The following is a 20,815-nucleotide window of genomic DNA, read 5'->3' as shown; positions in this document are numbered from 1 at the left end:
AAGACATAACAGAACTGAAGACAATCAGATGTGTATATCGATGCCATCTGACACATTTAAAGAGCTGACTCTGATATGGTCTTAAATCTTAGAAATGGTGTTATTTATTTACTACTTTTGCAGCCAAATAATGGATACTGTAAAATCTTAAATAGAAACTGTTCTGAAGTTAATAAATAATAATACTAAAAAAAAAAAAAAAAAAAAAACATGTAATTTTCCTCCAGGTGAAGCTATATACCTTTCATTAAAAAACTGATATGGTTTGTAGGCAACTGCTTTCATCACAAAAAAAAAAAAAAACGGTCTTTGATAAAAGCACAAATTTACTCAAGAAAGGAAATATAAAGCCAACTATCCTACATCTCTCTTGCTGTCTATGAGACACTGTCTCGTCTAATGCATAAGGACAGCTAATGTATGGCATTGATTAACCTAATAGAATCTGAAAGGTAAGATGTGCTTGTTAGACTAAGACTGAAGCTTGTACAGTATGTAAGAGAGAGGCCTATAGGGAATCGTAAACCATTTATAAAAATGACAGGGTTTGCATTTAATTCCTGCTTGTTTCAGCGTCCAATTTTTAATTCCTTATCCTTTAAACCCAGAACAAATCTCTCACGTTTGGCTGAGACAAATCTTTTGCTACTTTCTAGTAAATCCAAGTAGGAGAGTTGTTGAGGATATGAAGTGGCCCAAAAAGAGAGGAAGGGGGAAAAAAGCAGAATTAATCAAGAATGTCATTTATCATTGCTGGCAGTGTGGTGTTTAGCCAAACAACAAAAAAACTCCTGAAGCAAATCTGAATCAGTCATACCACACCTCTCAGAAATGTAATTTAGATTTTCCATATAAATAGAAATTGTTGCTGTTTTTAATGAGGCGAAAACCCATAATGACAGCATTATGAGTCTATACATGTTATAAGAGCCTAATGGGTAAAGATTAAGTCTCAAAACGATTGATCTATCTATCTATCTATCTATCTATCTATCTATCTATCTATCTATCTATCTATCTATCTATCTATCTATCTATCTATCTATCTATCTATCTATCTATCTTCAGTATTCTTAGATGAGCAGAATGTATATAAAAATGTATAATTATTATAGAACATTATAAATAAAAACGGCTACATAAAATTTGAGAGACAGCATCAACCAAATATAAGAATCTGACTGTGGCACTTAAATGCTAGCCAATCAGAACACCAGTCTTTGCTAATCTCAACCAATGGAAATGGAGTTTAGGACAGGACAACAGTGTCAAACCTGCAAACAAATCTAACATCAAATGTGTCATACATTTAACTTCTTTAGCTAATATAACAACAACAACAACAAAAACCATTGCATTGATTTTCTTTTCTATTTTCTATTTTAAAAAAGCCATTTCAACTAGAAGACAAGACTTTCATTCTACAGCTGCCACACTGACCAGTACGAGTAAACTATCCTCCTCATATTGTCTCTGAAAGAGTGTACACTGAAAAGGCTTGACTAAATAAAAAGCAGCCAAGCCTGCTTTCGAAAATGTTACACTTAAACCACATTAAAAACCTTAACACAATCTCTGAAAAAGACTGAATAAAGGCTTTTCACCATATGTCTACCTCAGCCAAACAGCAATAATAGAGTACATTTGTGAAGCACCAGTGAATCTCAAAGCGCTTTGTACTCTGGGTTAATTCATGAACGAGAGGCTGAAATTGTTATCACCTGAGCTATACATAACCTGATTTGGCATCAAAACACCTCCTATTCGGAGCATTTGAATGTTTGGAGAAACGTATGTTTCTAACAGTGCAAGATTTATTGTAATGAATCATCGGGTGAAGCCGCATGCTTACCAGCTTTCGGCTGGGTAATTAGGTGGCCCAAGCACGGAGACTGAGATGAGACAATGCCAGGACACCTCTACTCTTCCCAGCATGGTGAAGTCTTGAGTAACCACAGTGAGTCAGGGAAAGAAGAAAGGAGATGATTCATAGAGCTCTCAATGAAGACGCTTCATTGAGTAAAGCAAGACAGAAATCTTTCTGAGCTGTGAAAGTCTGGGCTGAAAATGGAATTGTTTTTAAAATAGCAGCAAACCACGATCTACAGGCAGGGAGTCTGCCTACTTGGATCGTGGTGGACACTCCAGACCCATTTAAAGAAATAGCACACCCACAATTAAACATCCTGATATAAATTCACCCTCATGTTGTTCTGAACCTTTAAATCTTTTTTATAGAACACAATAAGAGAAAGTATATTCTATTTTATTTTGGCCTACAAGATTTACTTTATGAAACACACTGGTTCATAGTAGTCATGACTAGTCAAACTAGTTTTTTTTTTCTTCCTGCAGCTCTGAAATATCAATATCCATTCACGTCAAAAGAGGGTAATAACTTTTTCCGTCTATTCCTGACACAAAAGAGACCCCAAAAAAGAATAGATTCTAAAAACTGCTTCATCATTTTATTGTAACTCTTAATAACTCTTGACTCTAGCATAACGGCAGTAACTGTGATTTTCATGTCAAAGTCGGAGTAAAATCCACAAAAAAAAAAAAAAATCAATTTTAAAGTGAGGTTACAGAAATTGTTGATAGCCTTTTTTTATTTATTTGTTTTTATAATCTTTAGTCAAGTGTAAGAGTTTGAGTAAATAACTTCAATTTCAGCCCCTTCTTGACACAAAAGTTAAGACATATGAAGTACTTTCAAAGTGCTTTTATGGTGACTTGTTCCTTGTTTTTTGGTGGTCACTATGAAACGTCAGAACTCCCATTTTGTGTTCAACAAAAGAAAGAGAAAGTCATACAAGTTTGGAACATTTGTAATGTTGTTTTTACTCAACATTTGAGTGAAAAAAAAAGAAAACTCAATGCAAACTATAACTTTCATACTTGAAAATATCATCAAAAAAAAAAAAAAAAAATTTGACCTTGCTGAGGTTAGTTGTAAATAGCTTCACAGACTTATAAAAACATAAACTCAAAGAAAGATCTTTTTTTAAAACCCGAAACAACTTCTTGTGTATAGACCATGACTGAAGCTGAAGGGAATATTCGGGGTTAACTACAACTTAATGTCTAAAGAAAGCATTTGTGGCATGGTGTCAATTACCACAGCAATAATTTCATCATAATGCATTTGCTGAAAGCCTTGGAGGCGAGCTGACAGCGGCACGAATAAACGATTAAAATAAACATTAAGTTGTAAATAAGCAGGAATATTCCTTTAAGGCTTCAAAGTTATTAAAACAGTAAAAATCCATTTACATTGGCAAACTCTCTCACTTTCTCCAGTATGCATTAATCATTATTAACACTCCATTTCTGCATTGCATTCAAATATTCTAATTTAAAATGTGCTAAAGATGTATGACAATCACTTGAGAAGGAAGATGGCACAATGTCCTCTAAGGACAGGATGTGACATAATGAAACATTTGGCACCGTAGAGCCTTTTATTGCGGTGACATCATATTCTTGTGTTACAAACACCTCACATAAAGCTTAGAAGAGGTTCGCTTCCACAGCGAGAGCAGAAATTAACAGAAGGCCTTGTTAATTTCTATGATCCAGCACTCAAATCCTTTTGCCCCTAGAGACTCCCGCTGAACACGCAGCATCTCGGCAGGCCATTTCTGAAAATGTGTGTGATTCACGCTGAAAAATTAATCCGATATGTTTGGCTTTGTTTAGGAAAAGCCAGGAGAGGCAGCAGCACTCAAATTGCGTTCAACCAGTCTCAAGAGCTGAATTTGTAAGAATATCTCAACGTTATCCTTAGCAGGTTTTCAAATCAAACAAATGATGTTGCTTGTATCCTCTCAGTGCTAAAAGACACCGCAAACGTCCTTCACTGCAGCTCATTCAACATGCATGAGAGCCAAACGCTAACACGAGCTCATCATTTTTTGTAAATGAACCAGAAAACATGTTTTATGGCTGAAATAATATGATCAAAGTCATTTTAGACCACACACACACACAAACACATTTACAGTAAACACATAGACCGACTGTCTCTGTATGCCATTTCACGGAGGCACGAACAGTCAGGTCTCTAAAGAACGCCTGTATGACTAATGAGCCCCCTGGGTTACTATAAACAAAGAGAAAGCAACTAGAGGACCACCTTTAAAGGTCTTTCAAATCTACTGAAATCCTGCGCTCTCAGGAATTAAAAAAAAATTGTATAGGCTTATAAGAAAAAGCAAATGACACATGTACAGTATTCATTAAAATCCATAGGCTGTGCAAAGGTCTAGAATAAGACCTACTGTCATGATTAATTATACAAAGCATGAAGTCTTGAATCTATTTCTTAGCGTCCTTGCCAAGAATCTTGCTTTTCCATCTCAAAATCTAAAATCTTGTCTGCTACGACCATATTTCACATGCATCCTGAGCTTAACACAAAGGGCTGGCATCATTTCATTCTCCGTTAAAGTAAAACTAAGAAAATTAAATGTTTTACCCACACACTTTTCACAAGCTAGAGGCTGCTAATAAAAATGGTTGCCAAGGAAGTAGTAAACGTGCTACTTTTGCCAACCCCGAGTCTTCCAAATGAATATACTGTTATTGCAAATGCTAGTGTGAGATGCTGACATCTAACCTCACGAAAATTTACCATGGTAGCTTCTGCCAAAATACAACTGTTATTGTTCTACTGTTAATAGTAATAAATTAAACCTGCTGTAAAAATGGACTATTGCACCATGCACAACATGTTGTAGATATCACTAAATTACTGTATTTGTTATAAGAAAGCACATTTATTCTGTATTCTTAAATATAAATGCAAGCATGAAACTAAATAGAAAAATGAAAACTAAATTAAACTAATGTTCAGTTAACAGTTCATATCACATTTGTGACTAATCACCCTCTGCGATACTGATTTTTTATATTTTTCCTATTAAAATTGTTTCTGTAATAAACACTGCATTACTGTACATCATTAAAAATATTCTTTCCCCTACTGCCAGATATTTTCTCAAAACAAACAGAGCCATGAGACTATTAGTTTTGGCTACTGCTTGTTGATTCTGGCAAACATCCGAGTGATCTGACAGGAAACAAGGTGGCACTGATTGTCATGACAACAACAAACTTTAATTTTATGCGACACTGCATTTTTACACAGTATTTGGAACTGGCACAAAAGGCACTTTGTAAGGAGCGTTTAGATTCCGTTTTATTTGTCTGTAATTTAACCAAATTACAATCATTTACTGCAAACAATGACTCCAGAAAGGCCATTTCTTAAGAATTCTATCATTTTAAAATCACAAAACGTTAATACTTCAGTACAGAATGAGGCTTCAGAAGCCGGCAAAGTGTAAAATTAAATATTCAGATTTTAAACATCTTTCGTGTCTCTGAAAAGGGTGAGCAGATGTTTGGAGCTGGCCGTTGCATTCCCTGTTGACTGCTGAGTGAGGGCTAAGCTACGGCCAGTGTTGACTCAGTTGAATTGCCAGCCTGAGGCACAACCGCATGGAATATGAACGTAATGAGCAAAGGTCAATAGGTCTCCTTCCCTGTCAGCATCATCACTTCAAGAAGACACGTTTTGGCCGTCTCTGAGCCAAGCCGCCCTCAAATATCCTTGCCATTAGAGAGCTTACCACCTCCAGCCTGCCTGAGGTACTTTGTATTGACTTGAGACATGCTCATAGACTCACACGGTAATGCTAAAACATGCACGCCAACATATGCCACATGGAAATCTTTCATACACAACATATATTTTTTCTTAAGAAAATATTATAAAAAGCCATGTGTGCTGCTATGCAATCGAGACACATGAGTGTTGCTATATGCTGTTGCTAGGGTACTTGAGTAATTGGTTACTTAGGTTAAAAAACCTCACCCTCTTTATGATTTAAGAAGGAGGAGGATGTAACCATAACAACAGTACTATCACAAGTACTGTCATTATATATTGCTTTATTATAGATTTAAGTCACAAATATAATTCACCAGACATTTAAAAAGTCCTTTTTAAAGCAATTTACCATTCATGCACCTTGAAGTAGTATTTTTATACTATTTTGATTTTCAAATCTCTAGCCTTGAGCAATAGGAATAGAGATGCTTATCTATGTAAATTATTGTATGGTCAACCGCTATACTTTCCAAATGCAATATAAACAAAGTTCACAAAGAAACCTCAATCCCATCCAATATCAATGTCTCTTAGTGACCAAAGAGCTTTGCTTTGATACCCAGTATTCTAATAACTGAAAGCCATGTTGTTTGCCTTCATGATTATAAGAAAGCAGGTTTTTAAATTGAGGTTAGCCAAGAACAGCAGATCATTTTGCACTTCAAACTCACAGAACACGAGGGTCAGCCGGGTACATTAAACTCAACAAAACTCATCCAAATCAGCCATACAGAAAAGAGACAGGCTGAACTTGAGAGTTTAATTAGCCTTGAAGTGGGCAAATATCGATATGATGTACTGTCATTGCTTTGATGCTGGACCAGTTATGTGGTTCAAAAGAAAGCTCCGCCCTCACTTGTATTATAGGCTGGCAGAGCGTTCAGTCTACATCACAGTAGTAGTCAAGACAACGCTCCCTCGTGAAAGCCCTCTGGAAGTCTCGTGTGCTGCCGCTGCTGCTGTGGGGCGCATACAATAACAATATTCTGGATGCAACTTAGACAAACTTAAAGGCTACAAAAGGACCCAGAGGACTTGCATAAAAGGCAGGGATTGAGCACCTCCGTGTTTAACTCTACGCTGTCGTTGATTGATGGCCAATTAAACAGTTAGAGGGTTATTGATCACTGGAGAATGAAGAGCATCCCCAGACAACCTTAAATATTCCGGGTGATGAACCACAGATGGGCTGAGAGCAAGCGGAGCTCCACAGCAAATTTTTCATGTTTATGTCCTCCGTCACCACCAAACAAACCCTATGGAGTAATAACAGTTGGAAGAAAAAATTACCCCTTTTGTTGCATTACTATTGTGGGACGAGGCAAAGTGCTTGAGTCTATTGAGTATTCAAGCAGATGGTTCATCATTAAAGAGGACAGATCTTACTTAGATCTCACAGACTGCGAGTCAAGCCAAAAACACCTTGGGAAATGCACTCTTATCTCTTCAGGGAGGGGCATTCACCCAAGGCATTCATAGACTCTAGTGCTCACAATGTGCTGAGAAGCAGTGTCTGCACATTAAATGCATCTGCTCTCAAGGTCAACAGTACTCCAGCTTTCTCTGGCCACTGACAGCACCTCGGGGAAGAACACGATTAGTCTCTCTGGTGACAGAGCTGATCTTTGGTTCCTCCTGCTGACCGCATCTTTTCTGAAGGGCGTCGCTATTGCTGCTTGCAGGAGGGAGCAGGTGCTGAAGACCAGGACGGGACCAAAGGGGCCTCCAACAAAGATTGTACTACAACATAGAATTCCTCATTAGCAACTGTTCCTGTATGCAATATACGTAAGCCATTAGGGCTGCACGATGAATCGAAATGGAATCAAATCGCGAATCGACAGAGGCTGTGATTGTTATGCATATCGTTCAGTGAAGCACGGTTCTGTGATCAGCAGTAAATCTCCAGTAAATCTTTTCCATTAACATAGCACATACCGAACTTTACAGAAACCGTGACTCTAAAACTGTGAAACAAACCGAACCTTAAAAAAATTTGAACCGTTCCACTCCTAGTAACTTGGCAATGAACTACGGCTCTGTGTAGTAAATGCTGCTCCATCTGAAAGCACGTGATGATGATTTACTGATGATTACAGAACCAGCTTCACTAACAAAATGTGCATGACAATCGCATTGGATTAATCATGCAGCCCTATAAGACATCCACAATATTGGTCCACTAAGCAAGTATATCATATCTATCTATGGTCTACAATACCTGCTAGCTAGACTAACCTGAACTATAAAGACAGGGACAAAAAAAATAAGTCCATTCACATTTTAATACATTTTAGTCCTTCAATACTGAAATTCCTGCAAGACGTATAGAGTTGTATTATATTAGCAATACTGTTTGCAAAAAAAAAAAATATAATAATAATAATAATTAAATGGCACAACAGCAGTTTCAAAAGGCTACGTAAACCCCCAAGTCCAGCCCATAATCATTAGTCTACATGTGCTTAACCGAAGCAAAAGGGCATATTTCTGAGATATGATGCGGGTTGATAGGAGACGTCCCCCACCCCAAAGGTTCGTGTCACACTTTCTCATGTTCTCTGCCTCGCCTCTCCTTCTCCATTTGCATTTGACACTTATGGAGAAGACATATATAGCAGTGTGAGATAAGAAAAGACCACATTTGTCATCAAGTCGAGCATGCTCTTGGATTATGGAAAGCCAGCTGCTGTTGACTTACACTGTTTGCCTTTCCCTCATCTCTGTTACACCGTTTCACGCCTCTCCATTCATCAAACTCAAATACGGCTATACATATATATTTGTGGATAATGTCTAAAAATACAGTCTATAAAAAAAAAAAAAAAAAAAAAACACATACTAATATTGTCATGAAATTGCAATGTGGCCGGTGTCGAGTGATATGAAACACAACAAAAATGGATTTAATCACGTTCCGCTGCCGAGTGCTTGCCGCGACTCCAAACAAGCTCTCAGACATTAATCTGTTCAAATCTTCCATTTTTCTCTGAAATTCTTCATTGCTTGATTCGTTTGGTTCTTGTACTGTACATCCTGAAAAGTCATTGGTTAGCATCAAAAGTCCAATATGACAGCAGAGTCCTTTCTTTTACATGCATCATTTGAGTTTATAGCTTCCAAGTAGAAGGGCAAAAATCAACTCATTTCTCTTTTTTTTTAACTGTATACAGTGACTTAAAAAACTTAAACTTAAAAAATGCAATTAAATTCAGTTCCCCTCAACAATAAAAGTCGAGAACACCGAAAAGCTAGCTTCGTCCTAATTGCAAAAATCCAAATGACGACAGTAAAATCACGTCTCTGGGGTCTGAGGGGCCTTTGAGAACCACATAAGAAAGCTTTTGAGTTTCACTGCACCCCAAAACCCATCCCTTTCAGTGAACAACTAAGCACGCTCACAGCAGTGCCAAAAATCTCTGAAACAAGCCCACCACAAACTCCAACCACAAAAAAATCCCCTGCCTCTTTCTCTCACACACACACAGCAAAAACAGCAAACCCATTATATCACTCCTCTCCAAAAGAGATGGGAACAAACAAGAGAAAATACTTTACTGCAGGGTTGTGTTGATTTCTGTACTTTACGAGTGTGCACTGGTTGTGACATACTAAATACAAAAACTGAAATACTAAGGTTGGAGGATTGCAGATCTGTTCTGACAAGACCACAGACAAAAGATGGGAAAAAATGTTCAATGGCATTTAGAAAATGCAACCATAATCTTGTGTGGTTAGGATAGCAACATATTTAGGCTTATTAACATTAAAAATGGGAAATAGCATTCCCGCATCCTTTTTATTGACGTCACACGCTGTGCCTCTGATCAGTGTTTGTTAGATTTTTTTATACAGGTTTATTTATAATACTTTTGAATATTACTAGGACAGTACACAGTTCGTTGTAATTTAAAAGGTATACATTTAAGGATTTACTTTCCTACAATAAATTATTTTAGTACTGTACTGGGTCAGTATAAAATCCTGAAGCAAAACAGAGTCACTAACACAGGCTATAGAATGAAACACACACACACACACACACACACACACACACACACACACACACACACACACACACACACACACACACACGCACACACACCACAAACCCAATGTGCTGATTCCTTTTGTCTACAGACTGATAAAAACCCTCCTGTCGGCTCAACAGTAGCTGATCTCCCTGAAGGCACCACATTGTTGGAGGAAGAGCTCTGTTTTGCCTCTTGTGTTCTCTCTGATGAAGACTGACAGGGCGACCTTTATTTTTGACCGGATTATGTTTCACGGGAAAGACAAGTTGGCTTTTTTTTTTTTATATAGGAAAATGCACCGTCAGCCCGTTTCTCCCTGGCGAGAGCACCTTGTGTGATCTTTTATGATCTTTTGGACTAACAATGTCTCCGAGCAAACGTGCTTAAATTATTTCCCCTCCATCCAATTTACATTTCCTCCTCTTACAAGTCTGGAGAAAAAGAAAATTCCTGTCTGATCTTTTTTCATTTGGAAGCGAAGCAAGATAAGTGTCCTTGACAAATTAGACAGAGCGTGCGAAGATGGTAGGAATTTAGGGCATTTTTCATGATGCTCTACAATTTACTTAAAAAAAAAATGCTCCATTTGAACAGATGTTTGAAAAACCTCAGAAATGCCACTCTATTTCTTATATGATTCCCTTGGGTATGACTGTATACCTAGTCTTAATTTATGCGAAGCCATTCACTAATTAATACACAAGAAAATACCTTCTTAATTTAGCTTTCATGCAGAGTTTCCTAAAGCAAGACTGATAATTGCACAACTTTTAACAAGTTAGCCCTCTGTCCACATGCAGCAGAGAGGGAGCAGAAAAATGTAAGCCAAGTGTGAAATTTTGACGGTGCTCTGAGGATACTCATCAGCGGTCCCCAGCTGGGCTCTATGGTGATGATTATTATAAAACCTCCAGAAACTTTCCCACAGTCAAGTTTCCCACAGCCAAGACCTTCCTTACTCCTCTTACTCTCTTGACACAATGTAATACAGATCTCGGCAAGCCCAAACTGGTCCACACAAACACACTGTGGGCAGACTAGGTCAGTGTTTCCCAAACCTTTTATATTTTATGGACCTCCACAGCCCAAATAACGTTTAAACACCCTGATATCCATACCAAATGCAACATAGAATAAGCTATTTTTAGCTGATATTACACTGGATATCATTTATGATTATTACTAATATTATTAAAAAGTGTTGTTATTTAAATTACAGTGCGTAAGAGCCAATCAAATGCATGTATTTAATCTACAGCCTTTTGAATGTTGGGTTTACAGGTTTAGCAAAGAAAAAAAAAAAAAGCTAAATCTCTCTGGGCTACACACACACACACAAGTGGGAAACACTGGACTAGTTGACTGTGATTCTGTAACTGTAATTATCTCCAATTATGTGTTCTTTTATGTTATTATGATGTTATAATATTTCATTCATTTTACAGTATGAAGCTTGAATTAAAAAAAAAAAAACAGCACAGTAAACAAAGGTTTGCAAAACTATATGAAAATTATCCAATTAAAAAATATGCCATGAATTAATCTTAATATGCATATCCACACTGATTCTTATGTAAAAACACATGAGCTTGGCTTTTTAAAAAATAATGGTCTTAATTCTGGTTGTGGGAGTAAAAACAAGGAGTCATTATTTGAGCAATGTATCATATTTCAGGCATTGCAAATAAATACAATTAAAAAGAAAACCTATTCATAATGAAAACATCAATTTAAAATGTTTATTAATCATTGCAGCTTTACACATACAGTAAATCTTCTCTTCTTTCCTTGTAAGGCTATAATGGGTAGCTAACCAAGACAAGACAAGTGCAGGATGTGTGATGGGAGGAGAGCACGGTTATTTGTGCACGTTCTCTTCCACTGAGCTGATCGCGAAAGCATGTTTGCCTCATTTTATATATCTGCACACAACAAATGTACCCTGCACCGTTCAGTGAACGTCGGAGCTCACTGTACTTCTTAAAGCTGTCACAAACACTGCCAATGCAGCAAGAACGGATGAATGTCGGCGCGTGGAAATGTGCGCGTGTCCAGAGTACTTCATTCAAGCTGACGCATACAGAAATGCAAGGCGGAATACAGGACGCAATATTCAACAATATTTATTTGTTTACCCCCCGGTATATATTTCTAGTCATTTTTCAATGAAACAAACCCCTGGTTTCGTATATTTTTATTCGTTTAAACATTTCGCCGTAGTGTCTCAGGCGCGCCGCGAGAGTCTCTCACTCACGGAAACATGTCAATCAAACTTAGCCTACTGCACGTTCAAGTTCCTGATCAGGTCCTTCACCTCTGTTTCTGCGCGTTCTGGTTATTCAAAGTAAAAAATAATATGACAGTCTGGAGTAAACTGCTTATTTCCCGTACAAATGAGCCCCGTGAGATAGTATATTGAGTTAATATTCGGGAATTCACATCACAAAGGGAGACAGCTGCTGTGTGTAAAAGCAATTACGCATGACTTACACATGGCTTTACAAGTCGAAACTGAAAGATGCGTTTCAAAATCAATGAAACTCACCAGTGAAGGTAAATCCGGACGAAAACAAGCAGATCCATGTGAGTACAAGCCCGGATCTCCAGCGGACAAAGGGACCCAGGTGTAACGGCATCTTTATCACCTTCTCGTTCACGTTTAAGTCAGTAATATCTGATGAATGAGCTGCAAGGAGTATCTGCTGTCTGTCTAGGTTTAGTTTTCGTGATATTACACGGATCAGCGCATTTATAAGTCCTCTTTCAACACATATCCTCTTCCTGTACCTTGGCCATCAGTGCGTCTTCGTTGCTCAGAGACGGCAGCGCATCACAGGTGTGGTAAATAAATACGCGACTCTAATTTCTTCAGCTCACTCACCCACATACACACACACTCCAGACGTGTGAAGAGAGAGAGCAAACGTCCTCACTCTTCTTCGTCTTCTCGCTGTCCGCTGCAGAACACTTGCTCCGGTAAAGAGAACGGTGGATATATTGGCTTCAGCGCGCGAACATCTGCTGCTACAGCAATGCAGGAGTGAGGAGACGCGATGTATAGAGCAGTGAGGGAGCAAAACCCGGAGCGGAGTCCAGCCTCTTCACCGGATTGGAGTGCGGAGACCCTTGGAAACGACGCGTCATGTAAGCGAACAAGTGAATAAAAGCGCTTTTAAGTGTTTTAGAAATAGACGAGACTGGGGCTAGTTGTCACACTTTCACCAAAGTGGATACGTTGAAGAGTAGGTTTGTTTATAGCGTTTAGTTGTGGCTACTAAAATAAAAAAAAAGGGCTAGACTAGCTACTTAACATTTTTCTGCGTTACTTCCTGGGAAAAAGATAAAGTTAATTAAATACGTTGACATTTTGTTTCAACAGTGTTGCATGTGGTTTAGGTTGCCAAAATAACCTTCCATTAAAGAGACTATTCTAGACTTTTCAGCTCATTCTGAAACAAAACTCAGAGGAAAAAATAAAAAAAATGTTATTTTAAGTTTATAATTATTATAATTATAAATAATAATAATAATAATGATAATAATAATAATAATAATAATAATAATAATAATAATAATAATAATAAATAATAATAATAATAATGATAATAATAATAATAATAATAATTATTATTATTATTATTATTATTATTATTATTATTATACAAATATTTCAAATGCACACCTTTTAAGAAATACTTAAGTCTCCCTGTGACAATTAGCCCTGGTCCCCCGTAAAGTATATATCATAGTATATATTAAGGATATATCCCATCAAATGCACAATCACTATCTAGCAAGAGATATAATCTATTTCTTCATTAAATATTTTGCCTGCTCAAACACATTGAAGATGAAAATATAATTTACATTTCAATTTACAAATGTGCTGTCTGTCTATTATTTCCAATGGATGGTAGTTAGAGATATTAAGGGCACTGTCAGATTAAGAAGGTTACAGGTTGCCTCTCCCCAATTCTATGTGTTTTGTATGATTACACATGACATTTAAATCAAAAAGAGCTTAGCGCTTTCCACCCAAACATTATCTTATTCCACATATTTAGATCATGAATTTTAGATACTTCACCAGATTAAAGAGTCCAAAATGCAAGCAATATAGCACTAAATGTAATCATTTCACTATATTGCACATCACACTTAGATTTGCTTGATTTGAATGGTTTAGTAGCAATGTTGACAGCTCCCTCAGGTTAGTTTATGTAGCAAACATGAACACTGCACTAAACCACCGCCTGGGCTGAAAATGGATTCCATAAAAATGAGCCGATACTCGCATTGTTTTATGAGCCAGATATTCTGCCTATCTGCTCAGTGCATGAGTATCAAGTTCAATTTGTGTAAAATGAGATTCTTGAAGGCAAAATGGCTAATTAGCAAGAACAGCTTATTAATTCTTTGTTTATTGATCTCATGTCCATTGACTGAAATTAAAACGGTACTTGGGTGTTAAGTTGGCAAACATGCAGAAAATACCATGCTTCTATACTTCTGGGCCTTTTGAGTTGAGTATGATTAAAGATTTAGAGACACCACCTTTATAATGAATTGTACAGGCCACTGAAGCTGTAACCATTGATCAATAACAGCATTCCTAGATGCTTTGCCAGCAGCCTGTTCCTTAAGGTGTTTTGCATCTGTTCAGTCGATGTTTGTATCAAGGTAGAAGTTACTTCAGCCTTGATGTACTTTTCAATACTTTTCAAGATAGGCTTCTCTGAACTGGCAATATTTATCTGCTCCCCAAAGCAATTAGCTGTGAGGTACGAAGCGGTCAGCATGTCTTTTTGTATTCAATGGCTGCATTTCCAATTTTCCCTGAACCTCTGCTTAAGATGTTTCATGGCAGTAACTAGGACATTCAATAAACAAAATTATATAATTGCTTAAATGTAGTGCTCTATTTAATAGACATGCTCATCCAATTAAACTGAAGAACATAAAATGTGTTTAATTCTGTCTTTGTTTGCTTCTTATATATTTTCTTTTGTGCCAACATATAAAATGTTCAAATTATTCTTCACAGAGGGTCGCAGAGAGCAGGGGAAAAGAATGCTAAATGCAAATAATAAAATGGCATTTTGTAATCATGCATAGTTAGAATAGCAGAATAGTTAGAATGGCTTTTCAACTTTTCAAAGAAAGAAGAAAATGCTTCCAATATCTTTAGATATTGCCATCAAAGGCCATGCATCTAATAAAACAATATGGTACAGCATAATAGAAAATTGACCCAGACTACATATATATATATATAATATATAAGTGAATTAAGAGTTATACTATACTGTACTGTGTCACATCCACACAAGGAGAGGAGAAGACGGGTAAGTATTTTCGTGAAGCTTTATTAACATAGGACTTAAACAGAGCAGGTAAGTGTGGTCACAGACGGTGAATCTTCAAGCACTGATCAATAGGTGAGTTCAAGCACGAAGCTAGGCCAGACAACAAAGAGTCACTTCCCTTAATCGCTGTGTCTGAATCTCCACAGAGTCACAATACGGTCCACAAGGAGCAGGCAGAAGATCCACTAAGAATGTCCATGCAATCTTGATTCCAGCCGGTGAGTGAGTGAGTGAGGTGAGTATTTAAAGGTGTGGTGATTGCTGGTGCAGGTGCAGGTAATTAGTATTCAGGTGACGGTTCACGTGGGCGGTGCATGGGAGATTGAGTGGATGGTGACTGGCAATGGTGACTGGGGCTGAGGGAACGAGCTGAGGGTGTGACACTACCCATCCCCCCCCCACCCACGGGTGACTCCAGGCATCCTAGAGCGGTGACGGGGACGACCACGACCTCTGGGAGCCGGGCGGTCCGGGTGTTGTCGGTGGAAATCTTCGAGGAGAGCCGGATCCAGGATGTCATTGCGTGGTACCCACGACCTCTCTTCGGGACCGAACCCCTCCCAATCTATGAGGTATTCCAGGTGGCCGTTCCGCCGCCGGGAGTCGAGGATCTCTTGGACCTGGTAGATGTTGTGTCCGAGGATCTCGGGTTGATTTGGAGGGGGAGGCGGTTCTGGTTCTATGGAGGAAGGAGAAACTGGATCAGTGTGACGTTTTAGCAGTGAGACGTGAAACGTGGGTGAAATCCGGTAGCGTGGTGGTAGGTCCAGGCGGTAGGTGACGGGATTTATCTGGGAATGGATGGTGAACGGCCCTATGTAGCGGGGACTCAGCTTTTTGCAGGGCAGTCGGAGGCGGATATCCCGAGTGGAGAGCCAAACCTTGTCTCCAGGCAGATAGACGGGATTAGGCGATCTGCGTTGGTTAGCGGTCTCTGTATGCCTCCGAACTGCCCGTTGGAGATGGATGTGAGCTGAGTCCCACACCCTCTCGCTCTCCTGGAACCAATGATCTACCGCGGGCACCTCAGAGACTTCTCCTGACCAGGGAAACAGCGGTGGTTGATAGCCTAAAACACATTGAAAAGGGGTTAAGCCTGTAGTGGTTTGGCGAAGGGAGTTTTGGGCATACTCAGCCCACGGCAGATACTGGCTCCAGGTATCCTGGTGTTGGGAGCAGTAAGTACGGAGGTACCGTGAGATTTCTTGAATCTTCCGCTCGGTCTGGCCGTTGGTCTGAGGATGATATCCAGAAGATAGACTGACGGATGTTCCGAGGAGTTGGAAGAACGCTCGCCAGACCCTGGAGATAAACTGCGGACCTCTGTCCGATACAATGTCCTCTGGAGTGCCATAATTCCGGAACACGTTGGTGAAGAGGGCTTCGGCGGTCTCGAACGCTGTGGGAAGACCTTTTAAAGGGATTAGTTTGCAGAATTTAGAAAAACGATCTACAACAACTAGAATGGTAGTGTACCCCCGTGAGGGGGGAAGGTCAGTGGCGAAATCCACCCCTAGATGGGTCCAGGGTCGGCGAGGAATGGGCAGTGGTTGTAATTTACCCACGGGAAGTTGACGAGGTGTGGTGGTAACGGCGCAGACCGAGCATCCGAGGATGTACCGGGTAACGTCACGGACCATGTTTGGCCACCAGTACTTCTGCTGGATGAGCGAGAGGGTTCGCCTGCTGCCAGGGTGTCCTGAGCCGGGTGACGTGTGCGCACTTTCCAGTAGAGGGAGTCGCTGGTTTGTGGGCACGTACATAAGACCCGTGGGAACCTCCGGAGGTGCAGGCTCCTCGAGGGTGGCGGCTCGAATTTCCTCGTCGATCTGCCAGAGGATGGGCGCGAGGAAGACGGAGGGTGGTAGAATTGAATCAGGCTTGTTGGTGTCTGGTTCTGGTGAGTACATACGGGACAGGGCACCTGCTTTAGTGTTCTTGTGACCGGGCTGATACGTGATCTGAAAATTAAAGCGAGCAAAGAAGAGTGACCAACGAGCCTGACGAGCATTGAGTCTTTTGGCGTTCTGCAGATATTGGAGATTTTTGTGGTCGGTGACAACAGTGAATGGAAACTGAGCTCCCTCTAGCCAGTGCCGCCACTCCTCAAGGGCGAGTTTAATGGCCAACAACTCACGGTCTCCGATTCCATAATTGCATTCGGCAGGAGAGAGTTTCTTAGAGAAGTACGCACACGGATGGAGTGAGCAAGGTTCACCAGACCTCTGGGATAACACGGCTCCAATACCGTGATTGGCCGCATCAACCTCTACGACGAAAGGCTTGGACGGGTCAGGATGTCGAAGAATGGGTGCTGAGGTGAAGAGGTGTTTAAGATGGCTGAAGGCCTCTCGAGCTTGGGGTGTCCAGCGCAGCTGGCGCTGACCTCCTTTTAGGAGGGATGTTAGAGGAGCCGAGTGCAGGCTGTAGTTCTTGATAAAGCGCCGGTAGAAATTGGCAAAGCCAAGGAAACGCTGGAGTTCTTTCACCGTTGTGGGCTCCGCCCAGTTGGCCACAGCATCTACCTTGGCTGACTCCATCTGAACTCCCTCCGCAGAGATCACGTATCCAAGGAAGGAGACGGTAGTGCAGTGAAACTCACACTTCTCAGCTTTTAGGTAGAGGTGGTGGTCTCGGAGTCGTTGTAAGACGTGGCGGACATGGGTTTGGTGTTCTTCTATGTTCCGGGAGTAGATCAGGATATCGTCTATGTAGACAATGACGAATTGGTGGAGATAATCACGGAATATTTCGTTCATGAAACTCTGGAAGATGGATGGACTGTTAGCAAGCCCATAGGGCATAACCTGATATTCGTAGTGCCCGGCAGGGGTGATGAAGGCAGTCTTCCACTCGTCTCCCTCTCGGATACGGATCAGATTGTAGGCACTGCGGAGGTCGAGTTTGGTGAACACCTTGGCTTCGCGCAGTTCCTCCAGAGCCGCCGGAACGAGTGGTAACGGGTAGGCGAACTTGACGGTGGCGTCATTTAGCACCCGATAGTCGATGCATGGTCGAAGTCCGCCATCCTTTTTGGGGACGAAGAAGAAACTGGATGCAGCTGGAGATGTGGATGGTCTGATGAACCCCTGATCGAGAGCCTCCTGGATGTATTCCTCCATCGCCACCTGCTCAGGACGGGAGAGTGGATATATTTTCCCATGTGGTAGCTTGGCACCTGGCAGCAGGTCGATACAACAGTCCCAGGGCCGATGTGGCGGTAATCGGGTGGCTTGTTCCTTGCTGAACACATCGGAGTAGGAGGAGTAAAGGGCAGGTCTTCCTATGGAGGTGGAGTGCAATTGAAGGTGCGGTGGCGCAGACTGTGAACTCTGGACTGGTGAACGGTGAATGTGACTCTGGCATCCCGGGTCCCATGCCTGGATTTCCCCTGTGCTCCAGTTGATTTGTGGGTTATGTTGGGCCAGCCACGGCCTACCCAGGACGACGTCAACGGTAGCGCGAGGAAGTACGAGGAGGGCCAGTTGTTCCCGGTGTCCGTGGGGCAGAACGAGTTGTAGCTCGTGTGTCCTTCTAGTTATTTTGCCACTGCCTAATGGTGATCCTTGGATGGTAGTGATACGGTAAGTGGTCTCATTCTGGATGATGGGTATACGGTGCTTGGTTACGAAGTGAGATGAGATGAAGTTGCTTGCGGCTCCGGAATCCACCAGGACATGGATGGAAAGATTACGTGAGTTAATTGTTATCTGGGCTTTGATATGAGGTATGTGAGATACAGATGGGGTAATTGAAACTGTACTCACCATTGGGCGAGGCGGACGGACCGGGCAGGTGTGGATCAGGTGAGTGGCCTCGCCACAGTATAAACACAGCCGCTCCTGGATGCGGCGTCTCCGTTCAGAGGCATCTAGGCGGTAGGAGTCGGTGATCATGGGTTCCTCCTGGTCTCGTTGGGGCGAGGGCGTTCTGGCCGATGGAGAGATGGTATATGAAGCCGGGGAGGCACAAGCCGAGAGGTGCTGAGCAACATTTATAGTTTTCCTAATGAATGTCTCTAGACTGACATTATCGTCGTAAATGACCATTTGCTTTCTGATCTGGGGTTTTAAACCTTTACGGTATGCAGCTAGTAGGGCAGTTTGGTTCCAACCACTGGTGGCGGCTAATGTCCGGAAACGGAGAGTGTAGTCGTGTATTCCAGCGGCTCCCTGGCGGAGATTTAAGAGTTCATCATGGGTTGAAAGAGGAGTTAGAGCCACCCCGAACACTTCCTGGAGGTGGGTGACGAAGGCGTCGAATGAGGATAGAACTGGACTTTGGGAGCTCCAAAGAGCCTCTGCCCATTGTAGCGCTCGTCCGGTGAGAAGAGAGATCACAAAGGCGACTTTGGTGGCCTCATTGGGGAATTTACTGGTATTTGCGTTGACGAACAGTGAGCACTGCAGAATAAACCCACTGCAGCCACTCGGTTCACCCGTATAGCACGTGGGACGTGCAAGGGGCGTGCTTTTGGTGGCGGGAGCACCAGTTTCGGTGGGTGGTGAAACTGACTGGAGAACTTGACGGAGGGCAGTCACCATTTCGGTGAACGGGTCCGGAGCCGCTCCCTGAGCTGCAGCGTTAACATCCATGGGAGATATGAAGTTCTGTTTTTAGGGGCTGGAATCCTGTCACATCCACACAAGGAGAGGAGAAGACGGGTAAGTATTTTCGTGAAGCTTTATTAACATAGGACTTAAACAGAGCAGGTAAGTGTGGTCACAGACGGTGAATCTTCAAGCACTGATCAATAGGTGAGTTCAAGCACGAAGCTAGTCCAGACAACAAAGAGTCACTTCCCTTAATCGCTGTGTCTGAATCTCCACAGAGTCACAATACGGTCCACAAGGAGCAGGCAGAAGATCCACTAAGAATGTCCATGCAATCTTGATTCCAGCCGGTGAGTGAGTGAGTGAGGTGAGTATTTAAAGGTGTGGTGATTGCTGGTGCAGGTGCAGGTAATTAGTATTCAGGTGATGGTTCACGTGGGCGGTGCATGGGATATTGAGTGGATGGTGACTGGCAATGGTGACTGGGGCTGAGGGAACGAGCTGAGGGTGTGACATACTGTATATGTATAATTATACTATCATTTAATAAATTATGACAAACAAAGCAAAAACACAGTAAAAGAGATTCATCTGCCAGGTAAATTTATTCTGTGACTTATATACAGGCTTATGAATATTTACATGTTTAATTGCTCATATTGTAATTGAAGATACGTCACAGCAACGATACAAATGCAAATCAGTGATTTCACTCAGTTAACCTGAATACTGAATAATAACCCCATTAACAACAATATGTATTACATTTGAAAATAATAATAATTGGCCTTCTGTGCAAACAATATTTTTTTCTCCAAAAATCTAAAAACGTGAGTCCACAAATCCCCATTAATAAACAGACACAATAGACAACACATGTCAGAGATCACTTTTCCAGAAAGAATTAGATCATATTTGACAAATTAAAAAATTTCTTAACTTAAAAACTGCACAGCCATTCATCAAAAGCACTGAGATGAGATTTAGTGCCGTCTATGGTCAAGACAAAAAAATAAAAATAAGGTCGGGGAGTCATCTTACTCTACATTTGAAATATTATGTTACAAATTGTGTTTAAAAAACTTTTTGATTAAAAAAAAGAAGAAGAAGAGAAAGAAGAAGAAGAAGAATGGAAACCACAGGAAAGCACGACACAGCTTTGGGCCTGGGTAACATTTCCTTGCTAGA

General features: G+C 40.8%; 1 protein-coding gene across 4 annotated transcripts in view; it reads right to left on the bottom strand.

Annotated features, from left to right (window-relative positions):
* The window catches only part of LOC127971571 (netrin receptor UNC5A-like), a 174,959-nt gene extending 162,200 nt beyond the window's left edge, over nucleotides 1-12,759 (bottom strand). For 3 of the 4 annotated variants that reach the window (XM_052574667.1, XM_052574668.1, XM_052574669.1), the window contains exon 1: nucleotides 12,254-12,733. In XM_052574667.1, coding sequence (XP_052430627.1) covers nucleotides 12,254-12,344 — 91 coding nt within the window. In that variant the 5' untranslated portion in view covers nucleotides 12,345-12,733. Of the gene's footprint in view, nucleotides 1-12,253 lie in introns of all 4 variants that reach the window. The other variant, XM_052574670.1, reaches the window with a different exon arrangement.
* Nucleotides 12,760-20,815: the final 8,056 nt, after the last annotated feature.

Source organism: Carassius gibelio, chromosome B14 (assembly GCF_023724105.1).
Source record: "Carassius gibelio isolate Cgi1373 ecotype wild population from Czech Republic chromosome B14, carGib1.2-hapl.c, whole genome shotgun sequence".
In the NCBI taxonomy this organism is placed as follows: Eukaryota; Metazoa; Chordata; class Actinopteri; order Cypriniformes; family Cyprinidae; genus Carassius; species Carassius gibelio.
This window is presented reverse-complemented; position numbering and strand designations above follow the sequence as displayed.